This window comes from Odocoileus virginianus, unplaced genomic scaffold (genome assembly GCF_023699985.2).
Source record: "Odocoileus virginianus isolate 20LAN1187 ecotype Illinois unplaced genomic scaffold, Ovbor_1.2 Unplaced_Contig_41, whole genome shotgun sequence".
Taxonomy (NCBI): Eukaryota; Metazoa; Chordata; class Mammalia; order Artiodactyla; family Cervidae; genus Odocoileus; species Odocoileus virginianus.
The window spans coordinates 111,505-134,598 of NW_027224358.1; the positions used below are offsets into that span (position 1 = coordinate 111,505).

The 23,094-nt window shown below is 40.8% G+C and overlaps 1 protein-coding gene across 2 annotated transcripts; it reads right to left on the reverse strand.

The window, feature by feature from the left end:
* Positions 1–302: 302 nt before the first annotated feature.
* NPY1R (neuropeptide Y receptor Y1) lies at positions 303–10,403 on the reverse strand. Of its 2 annotated transcripts, XM_020903381.2 has the most exons (4): positions 10,315–10,402; positions 8,871–9,063; positions 2,464–3,313; positions 303–2,357 (listed from the first exon to the last, which is right to left on the reverse strand). In XM_020903381.2, the coding sequence occupies exons 3-4, from the start codon at positions 3,160–3,162 to the stop codon at positions 1,905–1,907; spliced, it is 1,152 nt and encodes a 383-aa protein (XP_020759040.1). In that variant the 5' UTR covers positions 3,163–3,313; positions 8,871–9,063; positions 10,315–10,402; the 3' UTR covers positions 303–1,904. The 2 variants fall into 2 exon arrangements, with proteins under 2 accessions (XP_020759040.1, XP_020759041.1); XM_020903382.2 differs by lacking the exon at positions 8,871–9,063 and having other exon boundaries at positions 10,315–10,403.
* Positions 10,404–23,094: the final 12,691 nt, after the last annotated feature.

Genomic DNA, 23,094 nt, shown 5'->3' on the forward strand with positions numbered 1-23,094 from the left:
TTAAATGATGGTTTTAGAATTTTTTTTCAGTTAACTAAAAGTCATTCTTTGGCTATATTTATATTTTATATTATATAATTATATATTATATAAATACTATATAATTATATTAACATTCAATGAAAATGCTGATGTTTGTCTTTCAAGACAAATCATGCAAGTTTCTAAAATGTCATTTTGGTTAGTTTAGAAAGGAAAATGATAATAATAAAAGAGAAAACACTTCCGTGGTAAAAATGAACTTAGGAGGAGTCCAGTAAAATTTCAGCATGTTAAAGTCAATTCAATAATAAATGAGAAAGAAGGATTTGGAGCATTATTTATTCATTTTTCAGAAAAATTTTTAAAAACCTTCTGTGTACTTGCTTGCACTTTGCTAAATACACTGGGACTCAGAGTCATATAAAAACAGTCACTGTCTTCAGTAAGCTTCAGGAAGCCAGGGAGAGAGGCTGGACCACCAAGGGTTATACCACAAGGTAGAAAATGCTTTATTGGCAAAAGCAGATAGAGGATGCTTCACAGGAGGGAAGACAAGGGACCAAAAAAGAAAAAGAAATGAAGCTAAAGGGAGACACAAAGGAGGCTATTCAGAAAACGCAGAAACAATTTTAGTAAAGAAAATGTCTGCCCTTCTAAAATCAGAGACATTTAATATTTTGTATAATACATCAAAGATACGCTTATTTTTTTAAACAACTCTCCTCCCAATGATTCTGAGGCTCAATCATGCTTACAGGGTACATGAAATGAAGTATCAATATATTTATGTGACAAAAAGCCTTGGTACACAGTGCCTGATTGGTAAGACTCCGCAAGGCACACAGTTCACAGAAGTTAACATAAGCTACAGGAAGTGGCCTCAGTTTTCTGGTATCTACCCCTTCCAGACAGGGTGGACAATCTTTCAACACTGTACACCATGATGCCCTTTTAAATATGGCCATTGAACATTAAAAATGAGTAACTATGTAGGCACTGATGTATAGAAAATACACTTGGTGGTCATTTATATTATAAACTGGAAATAAATGCTTTTAAGTTACATATATATTTATTTATGCCAGAAAGCTTGACAAACACTGAACAGTCCATGAAGAACGGAAGCCTCTTGACTATTCATTCAAATAAATATATTTCAACTCTATGCAGCAATACTAATTTACTTGTTAAGCTCTAAAATCCTTTGGTTGTCAGGAACCAAAATAGTTTTGAGGTTAGGAAACTGGTTTCCCACTTAATTCTTGTGGCTGACCCAACTACCCATGATATTCACCACTGAGTATTTTTAAATGCATTTTTTCATCTGAAGTGATAATCAATTAGGAGCAAACTAAATCCTGTCTTAAAATTTCAAAAAAAAATGCAAGTCACTTCTGAACGACATCAGACTAGGCATTCACATCTTGAATGCTGCTTTTGCAAGCTGTCACCTGTAACAGCCTGAAGGGATGTGTATCCTACACAGGACTGCCCAATCTATTGACAATCTCATCTAAGCAGGACTGTCCGATCTATCAGCACTCTCATAGAGCCAGTGGCTCAGTGGAGAGAGAACATCGGGTACAGTGCTTCTAAAGTCAGTTTATACAAACATATTAAAGAAATTTCTTTCTAATAAATACAATATAAAAGCCTTTCTACTCTATGCATAAGTTTACAAAAAAGCACTTCAAAGATGTCTGGTCAAAGCTATTGCCAAAAGATTCTAAAGCCCACACATTTTGTTCCAGATATAACTATGACAGCTACTACAAAAGCAGTAAAAAGCAACACAAAAAAATCTTGGCCTTCTTAAATGATTTCAATCCCATTCCGAAAGAGAACAGGTAATCAAAGTCCATTCGGGTTGTGCTTGTTTTTAAGCAGATATCAATCATTTGGGACCAAATGCTATGGCAGGTTCAGATTTTTTCATTATCATCAGTGTGGATCTTCTTAAGTGTGACTGGGCTTGCTTGCTTCAGAGATGTCTTAGAAACATCTGTGTGCATGGTGGACATGGCGATGGTCTCATAGTCGTCATCCCGAGACCGGAAATCACAAAAGTTAAAGAAGAACTGCAGGTCTCTCTGGAAATTTTTGTTCAGGAAGCCATAAAATATGGGGTTGACACAAGTGGAGATCATGGCTGTGAGGTGGCAGAGAAGGAACAACAGATTATGGTTGCAGGTAGCAATGATCTGATGGTTCCAGTCAAACACAGTGTTGAAGATGGTGAGAGGCAGCCAGCAGACAGCAAACGCCACCACTATAGACAGCAGCATGATGTTGATTCTTTTGGCTTCACTGGACCTGTACTTATTGTCTCTCATCTTATCCATCATGCTGTTTCTTCTTTTTAAGCGTACGTATATCTACAGGAGGGAAAAAACAAAGAATTCAAATAGAACCATTCATAGAATGAGTACTCCTGCGGAAAGAAGGTAAAAATGAAAATGGTAGGGGAAAGGGTTTTCCTACCTTGAAGTAGCAAATAAATATAAAACAGAGTGGGCCAAAGTACTGCAGCACCAAGAGGAGAGTGGTGTAAGACAGCCGGTGAGAGTCTGATGGAAATTTATCAAAGCAGACGTATTTGTCCTTGAATGCATCAAGGGTCACATTTTGGAATGGCTCATCTGTCAATACTTGATAGATCAGGAAGGGCAGAGAAGAAGCCACAGCAAGGACCCAGATGACAGCAATACCTACGTATGCATGTCTATTACTTGGTCTCCAACCCCGAGGATTGATAATCAGCTGATGCCGTTCCACGGCAATAAGGACCAGAGAGAAGATGGACACGGTGATGGAAACACACTGCACAAAGGGGTTCAACTTGCACATTGCCTCACCAAAAACCCAGTGGTCCATCAGCGTGTAGACAAATGTGAAGGGAAGACACATGATGGCCACAAGCAAGTCTGAGAAGGAAAGGTTCACAATCAGGATGTTGGTGACATTTCTCATCTCTTTTTGTTTCAAGATGATGATGATCAAAGCCAGGTTTCCAGAGACCCCAAGAATTATCACAGCTCCATAAGCAAGTGCTAACGTGAATATCATGGCCAAGGGCAGATGACAATCATCATTTTCAAAAGCCAAAAACCGGGAATTCTTCTCTGAAAAATTATAATAGATTGAATGATTTTCCACCTGAGAAAATGATGTTGAATTCATTTTGACTGGTTTGGCTGTTACAGATGACTTTAGACAAATGGACAGTATGTTTCTTCAAAGCAGGTCAAAGACTCAACTTATTTTTATTCTCTATATTAAAATCCACTTATCAAAATTATTCTGAATTCTTCATTCCCTTGAACTGAACAATCTGTAAAGAGAAAATGACCAATTGTTTTATTAATTTTACTGAGGGCAGTCGCAATAAGTTCTCATTTGTAGTAAAATTTAAAGTGAAGACACTGAAATAAAATGTATTCTATATATGCATCTTTTTAAATAGTAGAAATGGTGCAAACAATTTGAAAAAACTACTAATACTTTTAACTGAATGTACTTACGTATTGAGTTTCAGGAAAATGTAGTGGCCTGTACGTTAGTAAAATATGTATAAATCTCCTGCCTGTAAGTCTTACATAAAGGACCATCAGCGCATTCCTATACATTGTAGGAATATTAATGTATAAAAGAACAATGCACAGGTTAGAACATATAAAAAAGATATGAAACTAACAAAAGAAAACAAAAAAATTGTACCTAATTCTTTCTCTTATTCTAAAAAGAATTTATCAAACTGTATTAATAGCAATAGCCCCATCATACACTGAACTGCTCTTTAGAGAGGACTCTTTGGAACAAGTACCTTAAGAAAATGATCAATTCAGTGAGCCACCAAGAAAGTTTGTCCTATGAAGGACTGCTGAAAGAAAAGATGTTTAATCCAGAAAAGACTTCCTAGGAATCATACACACATCTCCTCGCATCTGAATAGGCAGCATTGGGTCCATGGCTTCTGGCTCAGAATGTTATGTCCACTCAAGTCAGAAGTAGGACAAAGGGAAGTGGATTATATTAAAACTATCTCACATCTTTATGAGGAACAAGAGTTTAATCAAATGGAACAAACTGCCTGCAAACTGTTCCCCACACATAATTTGTAATTGCTACTAGAAAGGCTGGGAAAGTTCTCACGGTGTGTAGGGGGTTCAACTGGGGTAAGTCTGAAGCTATTTCTGACTTAAAGATTCAATAATTTTATTAACAGGTCAGAAGCTTTCTATGGATTTCTAAGGTGCTACTCATGTAAATATCTTCCCTCCCCACTAAACTGTATACAGATACAAGGCTAAGATGTAAATTTTAGTTGTACTTTTGATCTTTCACAGCATTTTGTAATAGGAATACTCTTTTCTTACCAACAAAACAAATCACAGTCTTGTAGACCTTATAAAACCTCCTTTTAAAAAAAAAGCTCCGATTTCCCTTAGATTACTAAGTAAATATAGGAGATAGGGTTTATTATGTTAATTAACAAGTCATTGTGCCTGTGTTAAGAAAGGGAATTGTGGTTCTTTTCTTTCTTCTGTGAGAACAATAAAGAAAATCATGCAGGTTTACTTCCACTGAAAAGGAGATAAGAAATTTCATGAATAAAATATGCCTTTGCCTTTTAAGTGGTGCCACTATTGAATCTTTCCTTGAGTGCTTCTGCTTTCTAGAATATGAAGTGTTGTCTGTTATAAAACCACAGCTTATAAAACGGAAGAGTAAAAGTAAAGGTTGCTACCATGTAATGAGAATGAAAGTATCAGGGCTAGGAAAGGCAGTAGAATGATATAAAGTGTGAATGTTATAGAAACTCTCCTCTGTCAGCAGCCTGGAAAGACTCCTGAACTTCCCTGGTATCACACTTTTCTCTCACGTATACCAAAGAGAGAGGATATCTGTGTCTCTCAGTGTCTGAAAATGAACTGAGAGGAAGCACGTGCTAATCTAAAACTTATTTGGAAATTCTGAACTTAAGAAGTCAAGAAAAACAAGCTTTAACTGGAGGATAATTGCTTTCCAATGTTGAGCTGGTTTCTGCCGCACAACAATGTGAATCAGTCACATGTATACGTATGTTCTCGCCCCCTTGAGCCTCCCCGCCCCGTCCACACCTCCAGATCATCACAGAGCAGCAGGCTGAGCTCCCTGTGCTATAGGGCAGCCTCCCATTAGCTGTTTTACACATGGTGGTGTATACACGTCAAAGCTACTCTCTTAGGAATTCAAGAAATCTCTCATCATACTTCAGAGTCAAGTTGCTAGCAAGATAGCTAACATTACAGCTCAGTTATCTGAATTTTTCTTTACTGGTAGAACTAGCATGACAGGAAACTGCATCCGCTAACTTCACACGGCCTCCTGTCAGCACACAGGACCCGGTGAAACACGCGACACAGCGGTCACTGCGCTTCCTGGGCTGGCCAGACACCTGAACACTGCCACCCCGCCCCTCACCTCTGGTCTAACAATCCCACGGGGCACACCCTGACCCTCACTCCTGGCCTGAAAACCCCACGGGGCATGCCCTGACCCTCACTCCTGGCCTGAAAACCCCACGGGGCATGCCCTGACCCTCACTCCTGGCCTGACAACCCCACGGGGCACGCCCTGTCCTTCATCGATGGCCTGAAAACCCCACGGGGCACACCCTGACCCTCACTCCTGGCCTGACAACCCCACGGGGCACACCCTGACCCTCACTCCTGGCCTGACAACCCCACGGGGCATGCCCTGACCCTCACTCCTGGCCTGACAACCCCACGGGGCACGCCCTGTCCCTCACTCCTGGTTTAACAACCCCCCGGGGCATGCCTTGTCCCTCGCTGCTGGTCTAACAACCCCATGAGGCACACCCTGACCCTCACTCCTGGCCTGACAACCCCACGGGGCATGCCCTGACCCTCACTCCTGGCCTGACAACCCCACGGGGCACGCCCTGTCCTTCATCGCTGGCCTGAAAACCCCACGGGGCACACCCTGACCCTCACTCCTGGCCTGACAACCCCCGGGGCACGCCCTGACCCTCACTCCTGGCCTGACAACCCCACGGGGCACGCCCTGACCCTCACTCCTGGCCTGACAACCCCACGGGGCACGCCCTGTCCCTCACTCCTGGTTTAACAACCCCCCGGGGCATGCCTTGTCCCTCGCTGCTGGTCTAACAACCCCATGAGGCACACCCTGACCCTCACTCCTGGCCTGACAACCCCACGGGGCATGCCCTGACCCTCACTCCTGGCCTGACAACCCCCCGGGCACGCCCTGCCCCTCACTCCTGGCCTGACAACCCCCCGGGCACGCCCTGCCCCTCACTCCTGGCCTGACAACCCCCCGGGCAGGCCCTGCCCAGCAGGGACAGTCCCTTCACAGCCGCCAAGGGCGCCGGCCCGCCATCGCTTCTGCATCGTTGCCTCTGCTGCTCCTCTTCATCCTCCCAAATCTACCCACCTTTCAAAGCACTGTATAGACCCTTGGATCTTAATTGGTGGCTCTCAATTGTGATATTATCTCTTGAAGGTAGATATTATGTGTATTTCATAATACCTTGCAAATATCAGCTTTAGAATAAAAATGACTGAAGAAGTAGTAGACACTTGAATGGTAAGCGTTTATGTGAGTTAATACTAACATCAATAGCTGAATTCTATTGTAGACTGGAAAAAATGCATGACCTAAAAGCTGAGAATTATGTTTTATTTGGTGGACACACCGTAGACACCCTCTCAGATCATTCTGAGGGACTGCTCCAGAGAGGTAAGGGAGGAGCCAGGATATATAAGAGTTTTTGCAACAAAAACCAGGTAGTTGGAACATCAAAATATTACTGTTAATTAAAGAACATAAGACATCTGAAGTTAATGAATTTAATGCATTTCTATGTATGGGAAGATACAGGAGTCTGGGCTCACTGAAATACTGTTAGGGTCAGTGTCCCGTTCTTTCCTGTGTGAATACCCTCAGAGCACACAGTCCAGGGCAGCTGCAGGGGCTGGTGGCTTGACGGCCCAGGATTCTTTGTTTGCTGAGATGGAGATGACTTCCTTGTCTACACTGTCATAGTCCTTTTATATGCAAAATGGATGCTAGTTAAAAGAATCATTTTACTAGGCCAGGTGTGGGGGATGTCCCACTTCGTGAAAAATTAAAAAAAGGAATTGTTTCTGAAAGAAAATTCATTCATCCAAGAAATATTTATTGGACACAATTCTGTGTCAGACGTGGTTTTCATGGAAACAACAGTGAGCTTCCTACTGGGTTTCTAGTCTTATGGGCAGAGAAAGACATGAAAAAATTAATCGGTAAAGGAGATAGTACACAAGATGGCAGTAAGTGCAGTGGAGAAGAAAACAGCAAACCAGAGGACCTGGGACTGTTGGGAGGGCATTGCTGCTGGGCGGCTTGGAAGGCGTCTGACTGGCAAAGGAGCCAAGACTCCACAGTGAGGGAGGAAGCCAGGCAGACGCCTCAGGGAGGCAGCCCATTGTGTGGTTGTGTGGAAAACACAACCAAAATCCTTATGACCGGAGTGTGTGGGTGCGAGTAGATGAGAATTGAGACAAATAAGTGAGGGACTATGGGGCAGTAGTTGGAGGGTAAGCAGAGGAGAAACAGACTCTGCAGAGTGAGTCTCCACAGACAGTCTTCGGCTTGTCTCTGAGACGAGAGAAGGACTCGCCGGAGAGTCTCTGGTAAAGACATGAAGTCCCATGATAGTGTTTTAAAATTCTTACTCTAGCTGTTGTTTTCAAGGACTTAAGGCAGGAGAAAGAAGTAGGTAGGTTCATTTAGAGGCTAGTGCATTAATCCAGGCAACAGGTAATGGAGGCACCAAGACGTTTGCCGTGAAAACAAAGAAAAATACAGTTTATATCTATTTTACATCTATATATAAGTTAAAATTTATTTTGACTTTGACAAAAGTCACTACATATGGGACTTCCTGCAAACACTTATTAAATTATTACAGTTTATGGGCTACAAAGCTTTCTTGCAGATGAATTTAGGCTAAATCTACTGAAACTCCAGTCTTTGAAATTATCTTTGAATTTATATTTAAAATTTATATCCCTTTGAAATTATCTTTGAATTTATATTTAAAATTTATATCCCTTTGAAATTATATTTGCTAGACATACCTGTTGAGGAATAGCAGTTTTCTTATTAAGTAGAAGTTACTTTAGCTACATAGAAAATGAAAACTATTTTTTTAGAGTATTCAAAAGACTCTTTGGCTAAGTGCATGTCATTGCACTTGCGTAAAATGGTTCTGCATTAGATAAAATGTGTATTTTCAGCCTACCTAAACATAATCTCAAGGATGATAGTTGTCAAAAAATAACAATATTGAGAATTTACATACATCGTCTTTGAAAAAGAAAATGATTTAATCTTTATTATTCTAATATACACTTCTAAAATGAAGTAGGGACCTAAAGACACTGCAAAATAAAAATGAATGGTTGTTAAATCTCAATATAGCTGTCGTGCTCCTAGGGACAAAACAGACACACTACATATATTACCAGTTGGCAAATTAGCCCCTTTCCAAATGGAAATGTTTCTCCATTCCAGTTAGAGTACTGGTCTTTACAGTTTGCTGTTCCTAGAGCTGTTACAACCTGAGAAAACGGCTCTCTGGTCATAACCTGCTGCAGATACATTTTATCATTTATTCAAAACTGGCTGCTCAACTCCCTAGTTTCTGGAAAAGAAGAATCCGCCTTGTTACTTACCCAATTAACTTTGTTAATAACCAAAGTTACTGCTAGTTCATGGACATGAGTTACATAATTCTGCTTCATTCCTTTCTGGGAGGGCTTGCTCAACAGACAGCTGCCTTATAACAATAAGGAAAGACTAATAAAGCAGTAGTCACCCACCGAAAAGCAGTAGGTCTTTGGTCATGGGTACGCAACCCGGCAGACAGCTCTCTCCTCTCACCGGGGAAGCAACACTGTTGCTGCGGTTTTCCGTTCAGGCAGAGCCAGGCAAGCTCTGGGCTTCCCCTGCCCGTGTGCCACCTGGCAAGTTATGCTTTCCCTGGGATCTTGGTGGGAAGGCAAATCTGAAAGCCTTTTAAAAAAAGAAAATTTTTAAAAAAGAAAAAATAAAGGAATGTCAAAACACATTCCCTCACTTTCCCCTCCCCTAGATTTTCCGGAGAGATCAAAGAACAAATGGGATGTGTTAAATCAAAATTCCTGTCTACACGCTTACGCGCCCACCTTTCTCATATTGTGTAACTAGGTGAATTGCCCCAAACTGTCCTCGTTCTTAACACTGCCACCCCCTCCCTCTCTGCCACACTCACACACACACACGCATGCACGCACACACACAAACACACGCCATCCATTTGTCTGGAGATGTCTCTACCAATAACCATGAGACTGGCGAAGCAGAAAACGCCCACAACAACCAGAAACAAAGAAGCAGAGTCCAAATCAGTTCTCTCCGGCCCAGCGTGAAAAGTGGAAGTGCCAGTCGTTCAGTCCCATCCGACTCTTTTCGACCCCATGGACTGTAGCCCACCAGGCTCCCCAGTCCATTGAATTCTCCAGGCAAAAATACAGGAGTGAGCAGCCATTCCCTTCTCAGGCGATCTTACCCACCCAGAGATCGAACCCGGCATCAGTCCTTAAAACATTCTCCCCTCTCCAGTCTACCTGGAGACCAATGGACCACTTTGCCCACCCCCACCTCCAGTTCATCCACAATGTCCTACCCAGTGGCGCTCCACCACCACCAGCAGGGTGAAAGGAGCTCAAGAGTTGGATGCTAGAAACTAGGAAGTAGGGAACAGGGTGTCTCTCAGTGTGCGGCGCCAGACCCGAGAGGCGGCTCCGGGGGGTAGGGCTCCACCCAGGCAGCGCGGTGGGCGCCCACCCGGCCCGGGGCGGCTCCCCGCCGACAGAAGCGGAACGCGGGGCCGAGGCGGACCCGCAAGCCCTCCTCCTCCTGCTGTCCCAGCGCCGCGTTCCTTCGCAAAAGCCCAGCGTAGCCGCCCCGCGGAGGCTCGGGAAAGATGTCAAAGACAGCGACGGAAGGGGGACGCAGTCTCACCACGGCCACAGGAGGGGCACGCGGACCCCGTACAGAACCTGGGTCACCGACGTCCGCCCCACATCGCAGCGGTCCCGGGTGGCGGATGGTACGGAGCGGATGGTAGGGAGCATCCCGCTTGCGCGGGACCGAACTGAAGGTGTGCGCCCGCGGCTCCCCATTTCGGACTCGCAAGCCTTTCCTTCCTCTCTCGTCCTTCACCTCATCAGTGAGAGATTTCTCAAAAGTCAGTCCCTTCAAAAGTGTACACTTGAAACTTACCCTCTCTGCTGGATCCGTCTTTTGGCCCGTTTATTAAAGCGAAAAGGACGGCCGCGGAAGGGAGCGGAGTGGAGTGGAAAGATCGCGGGTGATTCTCCGGCACAAATCCTAAAGATCGGTGGGGAAGCAAAGAGCCGCCCCTGAAGCTGAGCTCCACCTAGTGCCGGACACGTGACAGCCCGGGTCCGCTGCAGCCCCCCGCACCCTCTCCGCGGTCTCGCCGGAGGCTCCCGGGGAATTCGAGAGGCAGCGTGGAGAGCCGCGCGCACTGTCCGTCCACGCGCCCGGGCCGGGGTGCGCGCTCCGCTCTCGGAGGGGCGGGCCGGGAGGCGCCGTGCCGGGCTGAGGTCTCGCCCCGCGCGGTCGCTGGCGGTCGGTGCCACCTCGCGGCTGAGGCTGTGCGGGAAGCCGGGAGAAACCCAGCTCCGGGCGCTAAGCCCATCCCGATTGAGCCGCTCCTGTATCTCTCGCCTTGTGATGTTCGGCTGTTTCTTACGCCAGACCAGTGTGTTTTTTTTTTTTTTTTTTTCCTTTTTAACAGTGAACAAAGAGAAGACCTTTAAAAAGCACAAGTACCAAATCTCAGATAAGATGGACTGGCTTTTTTGAAGGTTTTCTTTTTTTCTTTTTTTTTTTCCCGCTAGGATAACGCGTTGAGTCAGATGTGTTCCCAGCATCGAGCTGTTCCTTTCGGGGAGCATAAGAAATGAAACATTCTCCTGCGGGTCAGAAACAGTCAGTGCAGTTTCCTAGGTACTTAAGCTACTACCGTGCGGAACGCCCTGAAAGAGTAAAATAATAGAATGTACATAGAGTGCATTGATGGAGCAAAGCCATCCTGATACCTGATGATTCAGGCTAATTGTGATCCAATGATCTCAGGTGTTTTACATAGTTCTAGTGGACTTGGAAAAGCCAAAGTTGTCTCTCTCTCACACACACACACTGTTTATTGATGTAGATGGCTACAACTCCTTCCAAATCAAACTTTTAAATAATAAAAAGTCTTCCTAATAAAGATACAGGACGCTGCCTAGGAGATACATACAAGCTTTATTATTATAACAACTATGATTGCAGTCTGCTTTCAAACTAGAAACAGAACAAAATTCCAAGACAAATGGAATTACTTAAACTTTGTTGGAAAATGTTTTATTTTTCTAGTTGTTAGACTGATTAAATGCTATTTAAAGTTCAATAGAAATTATATCTCATTATTTATATAAATAGTGTACATAATCTCTGTAGTCCCTTCCACTCAAAAAAGGTTTCTAAAATATTTGTAATTAGGTATAGTTTTATAAGGAGGCTTCTCAAGTGGCCCTAATGGTAAAGAATTCGCCTGCCAATGCAGGAGAGAAGGGACACGGGTTAGATCCCTGGGTTGAGACCCCCTGAAGTAGGAAATGGCAACCTGCTCCAGTATCTTGCCTGGAAAATTCCATGGATAGAGGAGCCTGGTGAGCTACAGTCCATGGGGCGCAGTCATACATGACTGAGCACTGTATTTTTATAAAGTTGGAAAGGGGTTACGACCAAGAATCTAAATACCACCCTCAGGTAATAAATGTACTATAACAATGCATGTGATCATATTTTTTTTAAACACCCACTAGTGATTAAAGAAGAGTGAAATGGCATATGTACTTTCTTTTTTCTAAGCTAAGGATGAAAATATAAGACACTTTAGGAGTTTCAATTGTTTAAAGAGAAATAACTCATTTAGATTTCTATTCACTCTCTTGTTTACTTCATCCCTTAAACCACATTCTGTTCACAGAAACAAATTTACCCCAGCTCCTTATCATAAAATTGGCTGTTTTTACTCTGCTGCAAGAATTACAAATGAAATAATTTAATTCTCTAAAAAGAATACATTTTTATGTAAACAATTTGCTATATCAGCAAATATTTTTGATTTAAGAACATAATTTGGAGTCATTAGACACTTTCTTTTCTATGTTTTCCAGGAATACTAATAAAAGCATGTCAGCAAGAATGCCTAAATTACAATGCGCATTGTATTTAGTCATCTTCTTAATTTTTTTATAAAGTGTCCCCACCAAGGCCAATTTATAAAGCTGCACTTTTGAGACATTAATGTCAAATACCAAACTTTGAAAAATTGTTAGACTCAAAGACTTTTTTCCACTTCAAATTTTGTGAGACAAAGGGAGGTTTTGAAACTCTGAATGAAGGCAGACTTATACAGTTTTCTAGGAATATCATTTACTAAAGACTCTTTGCAATATGTGAAATAAAAAACTTATAAGCACAGTATAATAAGATCCTCTTATAATGTAATCTTATAGAAGATCTGAAGTAAGCAAAGTAGTATGAGTTGCTCAGAAAATGTGTTAAACAGCAATCTAAATTCCTCAAAAAGATTAAATAGCATGAGTGTCAAAGATCTTCTTTTCTTTCTACTATTAAGTGAACTGTCAATTGCATACTTTCTTACTTGAGATTAAAGCTAGGTAAAACTAACCTGTGCTAGAGAGAGAGAATTTTTTGCATCTTATGAAATTTCACAGCAGCCAGATCTATAAATCATGACTAGGAGAATTAAATTAGTGACTTATTCTCATGTTCTCTCAGGCACCAGTCTTGTTCTACCATTTAAACAGAAGCATAGGATCTACACCTTAAACCTCTGTAGATCTTGGTTTTATCATTTAAAAATTGGAAGAGCTTTATGATCTGATGCTGTAAATTCCATGAGTCACTCCTTGGCTGGATAAAAGTCTGTCACTATATTCACTCTGGAATTTATATACTGTAATTACTTTATTGGCTGCTTGATGAATTTTGGCTATAAGGGTTAAAGTTCCTGAAATGTTGTTAGGTCTTGATACATGAGAATTATCACAACATCATTCAGAAAAAAATTCCACTTGGATAGAATTTACTATGAAGTATGTTGGTGAATCAGTTCATTATTCTATGAATTATTAGATGCCATTTTTTCCTTCTTTCTGTGACTTACCTACTGCTTTTCTTTGAATCTATGATGCCATAGAATGTAAGTTGCAATGCTATTTTATGGACCACCAAGAAAGAAAAAACACTTCTAGTAAAGAAATGACATATAATCAATTGTAAATTTCAGAGTATTAAAATATTTTTTAAAGTCCTCATCTTTGAACCAATAAAATATAGTAGGTAAAGAACTTTGACTAAATTGGTTAGTACAAATGATCAATACAATCACTTTTTTGAGAGAATTAACAGAAATAAGTGACAATTAATTTAATTAAAATGTTAGTATCCAAGTATATAGACAATTCAGTTCTCTTCATAGTATAGAAGAAACCGAATACTAGTCATAGATTTGCTCTTGATTTGAAATGGGAATGTACTCAAGGAAGTAGGTTACAAATTTAGAGCATTTGTTATAAAACTCTGTCAGAATAGACTCTATATGCCAATGATCTTAATGATCTTAAAATTACTTAGTAAATATTTGAACATTCTTCTTCATATTTTGTCCTGTTAGACACTCTTTAAACATTCAACAAATGTGTAATGTTATTTTACAAAAGTGTAATGCTGTGTATGTATTACATGGTATAATGAAAAGAGCTTTGTCATTGTACTACTATCACTTTTTATTGTAATTACTACCACTCCCTTCCTATCTCCTTTCAAACAGCAGTAGGTATAGCTAGAGAGAAGGGCTAGGATGAACACCACCACTGACCTTCCATTGTCCATGACAAAGGTCTCTGTTTATCCCGACCCACACCACTGCACCCCACCCCACCCCTGAAACCTCAGGCTTGGCATTAGACCCCTTCTCAACACATTACATCAGAAGATCAGACTTGGCCCCATGAAGTAAAGCTAATTCCCATCTTGAGATTGGGCAGTTTTTCCCCAAAATAGGAGAAAGATTCATTTATATGCATTTAAATAATATGACAAATGGGCACAGAGGTGGTATGAAATGTTCCTGGCTATCACTTTGCTAGGGTAACTATTCCTCATACATCCCTTTGTTAAGGTCTAGCTATAGCTTTTCTTTCCTCAGGTACACATATCAATAAATCTAGAATGAGATTAATATCCAAGTATGGTCTGTGGTATAACCCAACACTTCTTACCCTAGGAAATTGCATAGCTGCCACTTTCCACTAGTATTGTATATTGCAGGAAATAACTCAACTGTGCAGAGCATTGCAACAAGTTCAAAATCTCAGTTGAGCCTTAAATGATACTCAGAAATTCTCAGGCTTGGGTACTCCCAATTCCTCTCCTCTTAGAAGCTATTTCAATTCATCACCCGTCTCCTCCAGCCTCCTACCTCATACCCTCAGCCTCAGCGGACTCCCCCTTCTTTCTGAAGGGAGTAAAAGCCACTAGGCCATTTTCAAATTGAAGTAGAGTTGATTTACTATGTTGTGTTAGATTAAGGTGTACAGTAAAGTATTCAGTTATATGTTGGAGAAAAGAAAGTGAAAGCCACTCAGTCGTGTCTGACTCTTTGCGCTCCCATGGATTATACAGTCCATGGAATTCGCCAGGCCAGGATACTGGAGTGGGTAGCCTTCCCTTCTTCAGGGGATCGTCTCAACCCAGGGATCAAACCCAGGTCTCCCGCATTACAGGCAGATTCTTTACCAGCTGAGCCACAAGGGAAGCCCAAGAATACTGGAGTGGGTAACCTATCCCTTCTCCAGTGGATCTTCCCGACCCAGGAATCAAACCGGGATCTCCTGTATTGCAGGTGGATTCTTTACCAACTGAGCTGTCAGGGAAGCCCTCAATTATATGTATGTGTGTATATAGAGAGAAAGAGATTATTTTCCTTATGAGCACTTCCCAGGTGGCACTAGTGGTAAAGAACTTGCCTGCCAGTGCAGGAGATGTAGGAGACCTGGGTTCAATCCCTGGGTCAGGAAGATCCCCTGGAGAAGGAAATGGCAACCCACTCCAGTACTCTTGCCTGGGAAATCCCATGGACAGAGGAGCCTGGCGGGCTACAGTCCATGGGGTTGCAAAGAGTCATAGAGAGAGCTTCTTTTCATTACAGGTTATTATAAAACATTGAGTATAGTTCCTTGTTCTATATGGTAGATCCTTGTGGATTATCTATTTTATGTCAAATAGTGTGTATATGTTAATCTGAAACTCCTAATTTGTCCCTACCTCCTCTTTCCCCTTTGGTAACCATAAATATACTTTCTATTTCTGTGAGTCTATTTCTGATTTCTAAATAAATTCATCTGCATAAATTTTAAGATTCATATATAAGTAGTATCATCAGATTTCTCTGTTTGCCTTTCTTCACTTAGTATAATCATCTCTAGGTCCATCCATGTTGTAAAAATAGAGTTACCAGATGATCCTGCAATCTCAGTCCTGGGCATGTATCTGGAGAAAATCTTAATATAAAAAGATACATGCACCCCAATGTTCATTGCAGTACCATTTACAATAGCCAAGACATAAAAGCAATCTAAATGCCCATTGACAGATGAATGGATAAAAAAGATGTGGTGGCAATATGATTCAGTCATAAAAAGAAGGAAATAATGCTGTTTACCATAGGGTATTTATTCTCTTTCACATCCCTTATTTTGGCAGTGGGTTGGCCAGCCTAGTTGATCCAGACTCCAGGCATTAAATCATACCAACCCACTGAATTTTCCCAGATGATGCCCCAAATACCATGTCACAGACAAGCTATTGCTGATGTCCTCTCCTGATGAGAATGCTGACTGACTTAATCCATGAGCATAGATCCCATGAGTTGTTGTTTTCCTATTAAGTTCTAAGAAGCTTGTTACACAACAGTAGCATAACCAAAAACACCAGTTTGTTCAGCAACTCACTTTTCTTGAGTCAATGCTTAAAACAAAGACAACTCCTCGCCCTTGTCCGCCCTTGTCAGAGATTCTCTAGCTGCCTTGTCTGTCTCGGCCACTCCTCCAGGAATGAAGCCTTTCGCTCCAGTCTTCTCACTGTGCCTCAAGTGGCCCACTGGAGCTTACTTTTGCCTGTGTCACCAATGACTACACCAGGGGATCGAATTCAGACTTTCTTTATGATGCATTTGTCTCGTTTGACCATCCTGTCCTGGACTTTCATTCTCCTTTGACTTTACTAACTACACTTCATGTGGTTCTCTTTCCTTACTTGCTGTTTGTCATCCTTCTTCCCCAGGATTTGCATCTCCATCTCCTTCTTAGGTGTCTCTCTCCCTAGAATCCTGTTATATCAATGAGCCAGTGATGGCCCCTGAGTATTAGCCTAAAATCGTCCCCGTACTGTTTACTTCTTCACAGCAGACCAAGACAGCAATGCCAGACTGCACCAATCTCAAATTCTCACACATCTAATTATTTTAATAGAGTCCAAATAAATATATTTTTAGCTATTTAGAGCCTACCTACTTTATATGCTCTGAGAAACTGCACTCAACATCTGCTAAACATGAATGACAATCCTGCGGTGATGAAACACACTCATCTGATGCTGCCTTCAGAGCTTTCTGACCCAAGTCTCCCCATCTTGCTAGTAAGTGGCATTTTCTAAATGTCTCTAAACCACTCTCTACTTTCTTCTTCTCCCTGGGGGTCTCCTTGTGCCATCCTCCTTCTGAGTGGTAGTCTATACTGCTATCCCTGGGAGGTGTCTTGCTGAGAGAAACTTCCTTGTCATGCAAGCCTGCTCAAGACCAGCCAAATTAAACTTGTGCGCCATGCTTTCCCTGCTGCTGTCTCCTCCCTGACCAGCTCTGAAATGCCCACATTTAACAGAGCTCTTCATCTGTATTTTTTCACATTGAAGCATAATCATACCCTCTGCCATCAACGGCTCTCCTGTCCTCCATGCAAAGTGCAGACCTCTCCCAGGTCTCCTTGGCAGACGTGCTGCACAGCTGGTGGACGTGATCCAAACCCGTGCCATCATCTCTGCCCCTCAAGCCAGAACCTGAGGGTCATCCCTGGCATTTCCCTTTCTTACCCACACTCAGATTCAACTGGACTCAAACGCGATGGGTCAGTTGGCAACTGGTCGCACATTGCTGTTGATTTCACAGCATGATGTGTCTCAAATGTGTTCTTTTATATCCATCAAACTCTAGTTAATTCTCTACTGAATGGTCCTTCTGCCACCAGCTGCTGTCACAGCAGTTCAGTGATAAAACTTCTCAGCTGAAATCATCTAGTTGCTCTCCAGATCCTTCAAGAAAAGTGCGAACAGTGTTCTTTTGAACAAACACTTTCAGTGTGATCCTCTGACCCCTCCCCAAACTTTGGTTGAACGGAGCTGTCTTCAGGTCTCTGTCACTGTTTATCACCTTTGTTTTCTCCCCTACTCCCTACTTGCCCATCCCCTCCCTCTGCTGGTTTCAGTTCGATTCAGTTCAGTTCAGTCACTCAGTCGTGTCCTACTCTTTGAGACCCCATGAATCTGCTGGTTTAACTTGCACCAATTCCTTCAACTTCAGTTCAAGTATCTTCTCGACTAGAAAGCCCTCTCCTAGATCAATCTCCCATCTCTACAGATTCCCCCCTTGGGCTGAATTTTGTATTTATATTCCTATTTTTATTCCTACTGCACTCTGAGTTTATTTCAAACACAATATATTGCAGACAGTTATATATTCCACAGATCTACAGCTATACTGTAATCTCTGGAAGGCAGTAACTCTTTTTTATTTTTCACTTCTTAAAACTTAGAGTCTAGAATAATATCTGGTGTATCATAAGATACTGAAAACAGTTTTGTTGAGGAATTGAAGGATGAGAAGTAGGTAGGACTATATAAATTATGAACATCACAAATCAAGTCCATTTATTCATCTCAAACATTAAAAAATATGTTTAGCATTTGTACCTATGATGATTATTATCATTTTTATACATATGAACCACACATGTATACATTTTTTACATATGATTACTAGACTCTTCTTGATTCTTCTTATACTTTTTGATTTTCCTAAATGTTGAATTCTGCTTTCCCCATGCAGTGTAGACTTGAGTAACGGACCTCGCTGGCTTTGAAAATGAATATAATGTCTAGTAACAAAAATGTCTCATACCTTTTTCTACTTGCTGAATAATATACTTTTAAAAGCTGGATTATCCGTGAGCATAAAAGTAAGAAGATGGTAACAGATCCATTTTTGAAGATCATTCAACCATGTCCACTTTTGATTCTGAGCTTATGCTTTGAACCATTCTCTAAACATCCTTTTTAAAGACTTAAAAATAAACTGACATACCAAAAATAAATAAATAAACTATTTCCTTTTCATTTCCACTTAAATATAACAAAGCTATATTTAGACTTAAAACTAGACTTAATATTTTAGCCACGAAAATTCACTAAGAAATGGAAATTTATTCTAAAATAATATTGAGGTGATATTTATCAACACTTTTTGTGAGGGATTTTAACCTACAAAAGCTAGGAATATATGAGCTATTTGTGAATTTTCTTGATAGAATATTTTGTCTCTAAAGGAATCCATGTTCTCATTTTTTATATTTTTTGTAATAAAAGTCTTAAATAATGTAATTAGACATAGAAGAATTTGCTTTAAGAAACACCACAACTTTTAAGAATAAATTAAATATTACTATAGAGTTATTACCAGTTGCAGGGTAGAGAAGGTACAAAAATAATAGGAAATTTTATCAACAATATTTCTTTCTTCTTTTTCTTCCCCCTTACCCAATATAAAGGGGAAACAAATAATGTTTATGATGATCAAATTTTTCTGCAGATCCAAAAAAGCTATTTTTCTACCCATATATTTGTAATGTGTGCTTGTTAATGGCATAGGTATTTAGGGCTCAAAGTGTTAGTGGAGACCTCCTCCATGGGCTTTGGTTCTCCGTAAGGATGCAAAAAACCAAAGTTCTTACCTGTTGCAAGAAAGTTTATTGACAATAAGGAAAGAAAGAACAGAAGAACACCTCAAGAGCGAGTTGGGTCTCGTCAAGGGAGGCAATGGCCCTGAAGAGCTGGGGTACAGAGATTTAAAGGCAATGGCCAGTTTGCTTAATCCAGTCTTGATTGACAGCTGCAGGTTATGTAACAGCATATGCAGCATGTCCTTCCCATAACTCAGTCTGTTATAACTAGATGTATATATTCATGGAATATTTATCAGCAGTTAATAAATCCAATGGCCACCGAAGGTTACTTTAGTATATGATAGTGTGAAGTGTGGGCATGTCCCAGAGTAGGGAAAGTCCTGCCAGAAGGCCTGTGGGGAATTTTTCCAGCTTCCTGACTATTTTGGAGTACTGATGGGGGTATCTTAGGGGCAGGGCTAATAAATTGCTCGGTGGGGGGCGGGGGCTGCGGAGTTAGGTGGCTATTGGATGTTTAGCTGTTTAGCTGAAGGGGCACCTCGCCTTGCTCTTAGCTAACTTCCTGCCTAATGAAAGGGAATTCCAGATCTGCTAGTCAAAATATTTTGTTTTACAGACAAAAAAAGTAAAGACTAAAAAGATAAAATTGTATGTTTAAAGCCACATGATTAATCTGTAAACCTAGCTACAATCCAGGTATTTTGACAAATGAGTATACAAATACATAGGCGGTATGTGATTATATAACTATATGAATGTGTGTCATATGTAAGTATGTAGGTGTTTTTAACATGAAAGATTACTTTAAGAAAAAAAACTGGCATCAGTCACTGATTTATATTTAGTGCTTTAATTATTAGGGCATCAAAAAGAAAGATAGAGTTTTGCTTACTTAAGTAGCACAGTGCTCATCAGAAGACTATGAAATGTTTATAGTTTCCTCTTAGCATGTCAAAGTTATAATTGAATTCCCCGAGAAAATGACTCTAGGCTTGCAAATACTTCGGAGTAACTTTAAAAAAACTAGTCTTCGTTAGTTAAATTGCATGTATTTCACAATTACAAGTTAGTTCCTTATCTTAAGTCCTGAATATTGATTACATGACAATCTACTATGATTCCAAAGAAATCAATGCATCAGCAAGCGTCATAAAAACATTTTTTAACACACAGAAATGGCCCTTTCCATCCTTTTTAAGAATTAAAGATTTAAATTTATCATGATAGAAACAGTGGACAAAGAAACATTTACCCTTAATGAATATAACAAAAATTCTCAGAGAAAAAAATACAACTAAAATAATATTTTCTTTCATTTATTTACTTCCACTGTAACAACTGTTTGAGATCACATGTCATTTGAGATTATATCAAAGCACTTCAGTAACAAGTCTCCACAAATGGTAGTTGTTATTAAAAAGCAGCAATAACTTTGATAAAAACAACAGACATTCCTCAGAGAAAAGTTACCCCAGGCATTGTCTGGAGTGTTTTATTATTCAATAATTTGTCTTAGGAGTTCCCGAGCAATTTTAACTTTTACCTTTATAGATATGCTTCCTTCCATAACTGATAAAGAACCATGAGAACTGGAAAATGGCCAGTTTAATTTTGTAACACACATAAAACCCAACTTAATTTCCCAAATGAGCATTTTCCAAATGGTGAGTGGGAAAAATACATGGAACAGAGGTGGGCATTACTATATCTGTTCCCAGGGGTAGTATTGATACTTTCTCTGTTTGAATAACACTCTATCAAATAGAAACAAAATTACACTATTATACTCTACAGAATTAAAATGATTCATCTTGAATCCTTCCTGGGAAATTTGAAAATAAAACACAATTATCTTCATATTTTCTTCTTTATGTAACATACTGTTGAAATTTTACAAATTGATGATTTCTTCAAAAGAAAAGATTTCTGATGATGTATGGCAAATATGTATTTAACTAAGAAATTCTGACTCTCTTTTTGAGGCTTGCATGTTTGTGCATGTGGTGAGAACGGAAGTGGTGGCTTAAACACAATCTGAATCTCAAAGACATGCTGCCCTTTTATTTTTATTCTAATAATTACTTCCAACCTAAAGGTTCATATCATCAAAAGAAAAAACCAAAATTTGTGGAAAGAACAAAATACCATTTTCTTTTTAAAATACAAAAGCTTATTGCATAGACAAGATGTATTTGTTTTCAGAAGATAGTGTTAGGGCTTATGGTGGGCCACCTCAAAATATGTCAAGATGGCATGCTTGTTATCTCTGATTAAAGTTACTTGAATGACTGATGTGGGACTTTCCCTGGTGGTCCAGTGGTTAAGGGGAGTGCAGGTTTGATCCCTGGTGGGGGAGCTAGGATCCTGCACGACTCCTGGTCAAAAAACCAAAATATAAAACAGAAGCAATATTATAACAAATTCAATAGACTTTAAAAATTGTCCTCATCAAAAAAAATTCTTAAAAAAAAAAAATGACCAGTGTGAGAGAGACACTGACTCTTCTTTCTGTCTCTCTGGAAGCAAGAACTAAATCTCACCTGTGGCAGGTCCTCCCCCTCCCTGTGGAGGGCACCTCTATCACCAGAGGTGAGAAATTTGGGCAGAGAGGCCTGTATAAATAAACCACCTTATTTCTTGTATTTACTACTCCAAGCGCAAACTCTATTTATGGCTTACTAACTAAGCACCCAAAGCCTAAACTCCCTTGTCCTGTCAATTTCTCACAAATTTATTGTTTGTCTAAAAAGTGTAAAAGCTGCCTGCTTTGGCCACTTTTGAGGTCTCATTTCTACAAGTTCTCCATGCAACATGCAAATGAATTAAAATATGCTTCTTTTTCTCCTGTTAATCCAGCTTGTGTCCATTTTATCATTAGTCCAGCCACAAGGACTCCAAAAGTGAGAGGGGGGACATTCCCCCTTCCGAGACAATAGTCATAAGAGGCCTCATTTGGAAGTTGTTTTAAAGCCCACGTGCCCCAGAAGTAGGCGTGTGCTGTAACTGTACAGAGGATAGAAGGGTAGAAATTTATATGGCAGCTATGGCACTATACTGTGTAGATAGATGCTGGAGTTAAGGAAGTCTAAGAACCAACCTTTCTTTTCTCCCCAGGCATAGCTTCTTGACAATTTCATCTTTCCTTTGACTCACCACACAGGCCTATGGGTGTTCTCAGAATGCCTGTTGTGTTAAAACAGTGACAAATGAAACAGGACGTTTATATACTTGAGCTCTTGGATGGCTCTGGATGCTGCAACAACAATCTGTAGGGGTCCCCTGAGTATCACATACTAAAAGTCAGCAGAAAGGGGGCACTGGAATTTTTGTCTCTAACTTCTGGGGTAATAACTAATATTTACTGTCCCCAGAAATTAGATTTACAAGTAACATTGCTCCCGGGGGATACAGTCCTCTCCAGTTCAGAGTGCCGTTCCCACGGGATTGCACTCATCACTAGACATGGGATGCCGTGACTGGGACACAGCAGCTTTCAGTTTTAAAATGTGCAGTAAGCACACCCCTTCTCAGACCTAGCTGTGGTCAAAGGCATGTGACCCTCTCCCTGTTACAGAGAAAACTTGCTTCTGCTCACCCTCGCAAGTGACGCCAGTCAACCGACACGAGGTTGTAGTGAAGGAACGTTCAGTGTTCATTGCGGGTGCCGGGCAAGGAGAATGGGAAGCTCAAAATCAAACTCTAGATGGCTTTCAGGGAGAGGGTTTTAAAAGCAGTGTGAGAGGGAGTGGTGCTGGGTGAGTGAACAGCTTATGCATGATTCTTGAATTGGTTGCCATCAGTATTAAGTTTCAAGCATCATCAACCTTCTGGTTTCAAGCTGTCCAGCGTCTATATTCTTATGGTCATAAATTTTCATCTGGTGGGGATCTGCTTCCTATAAAAACAACCTAGGAATGGGCAAGCCTATTGTCTGTATCTTTCAGGG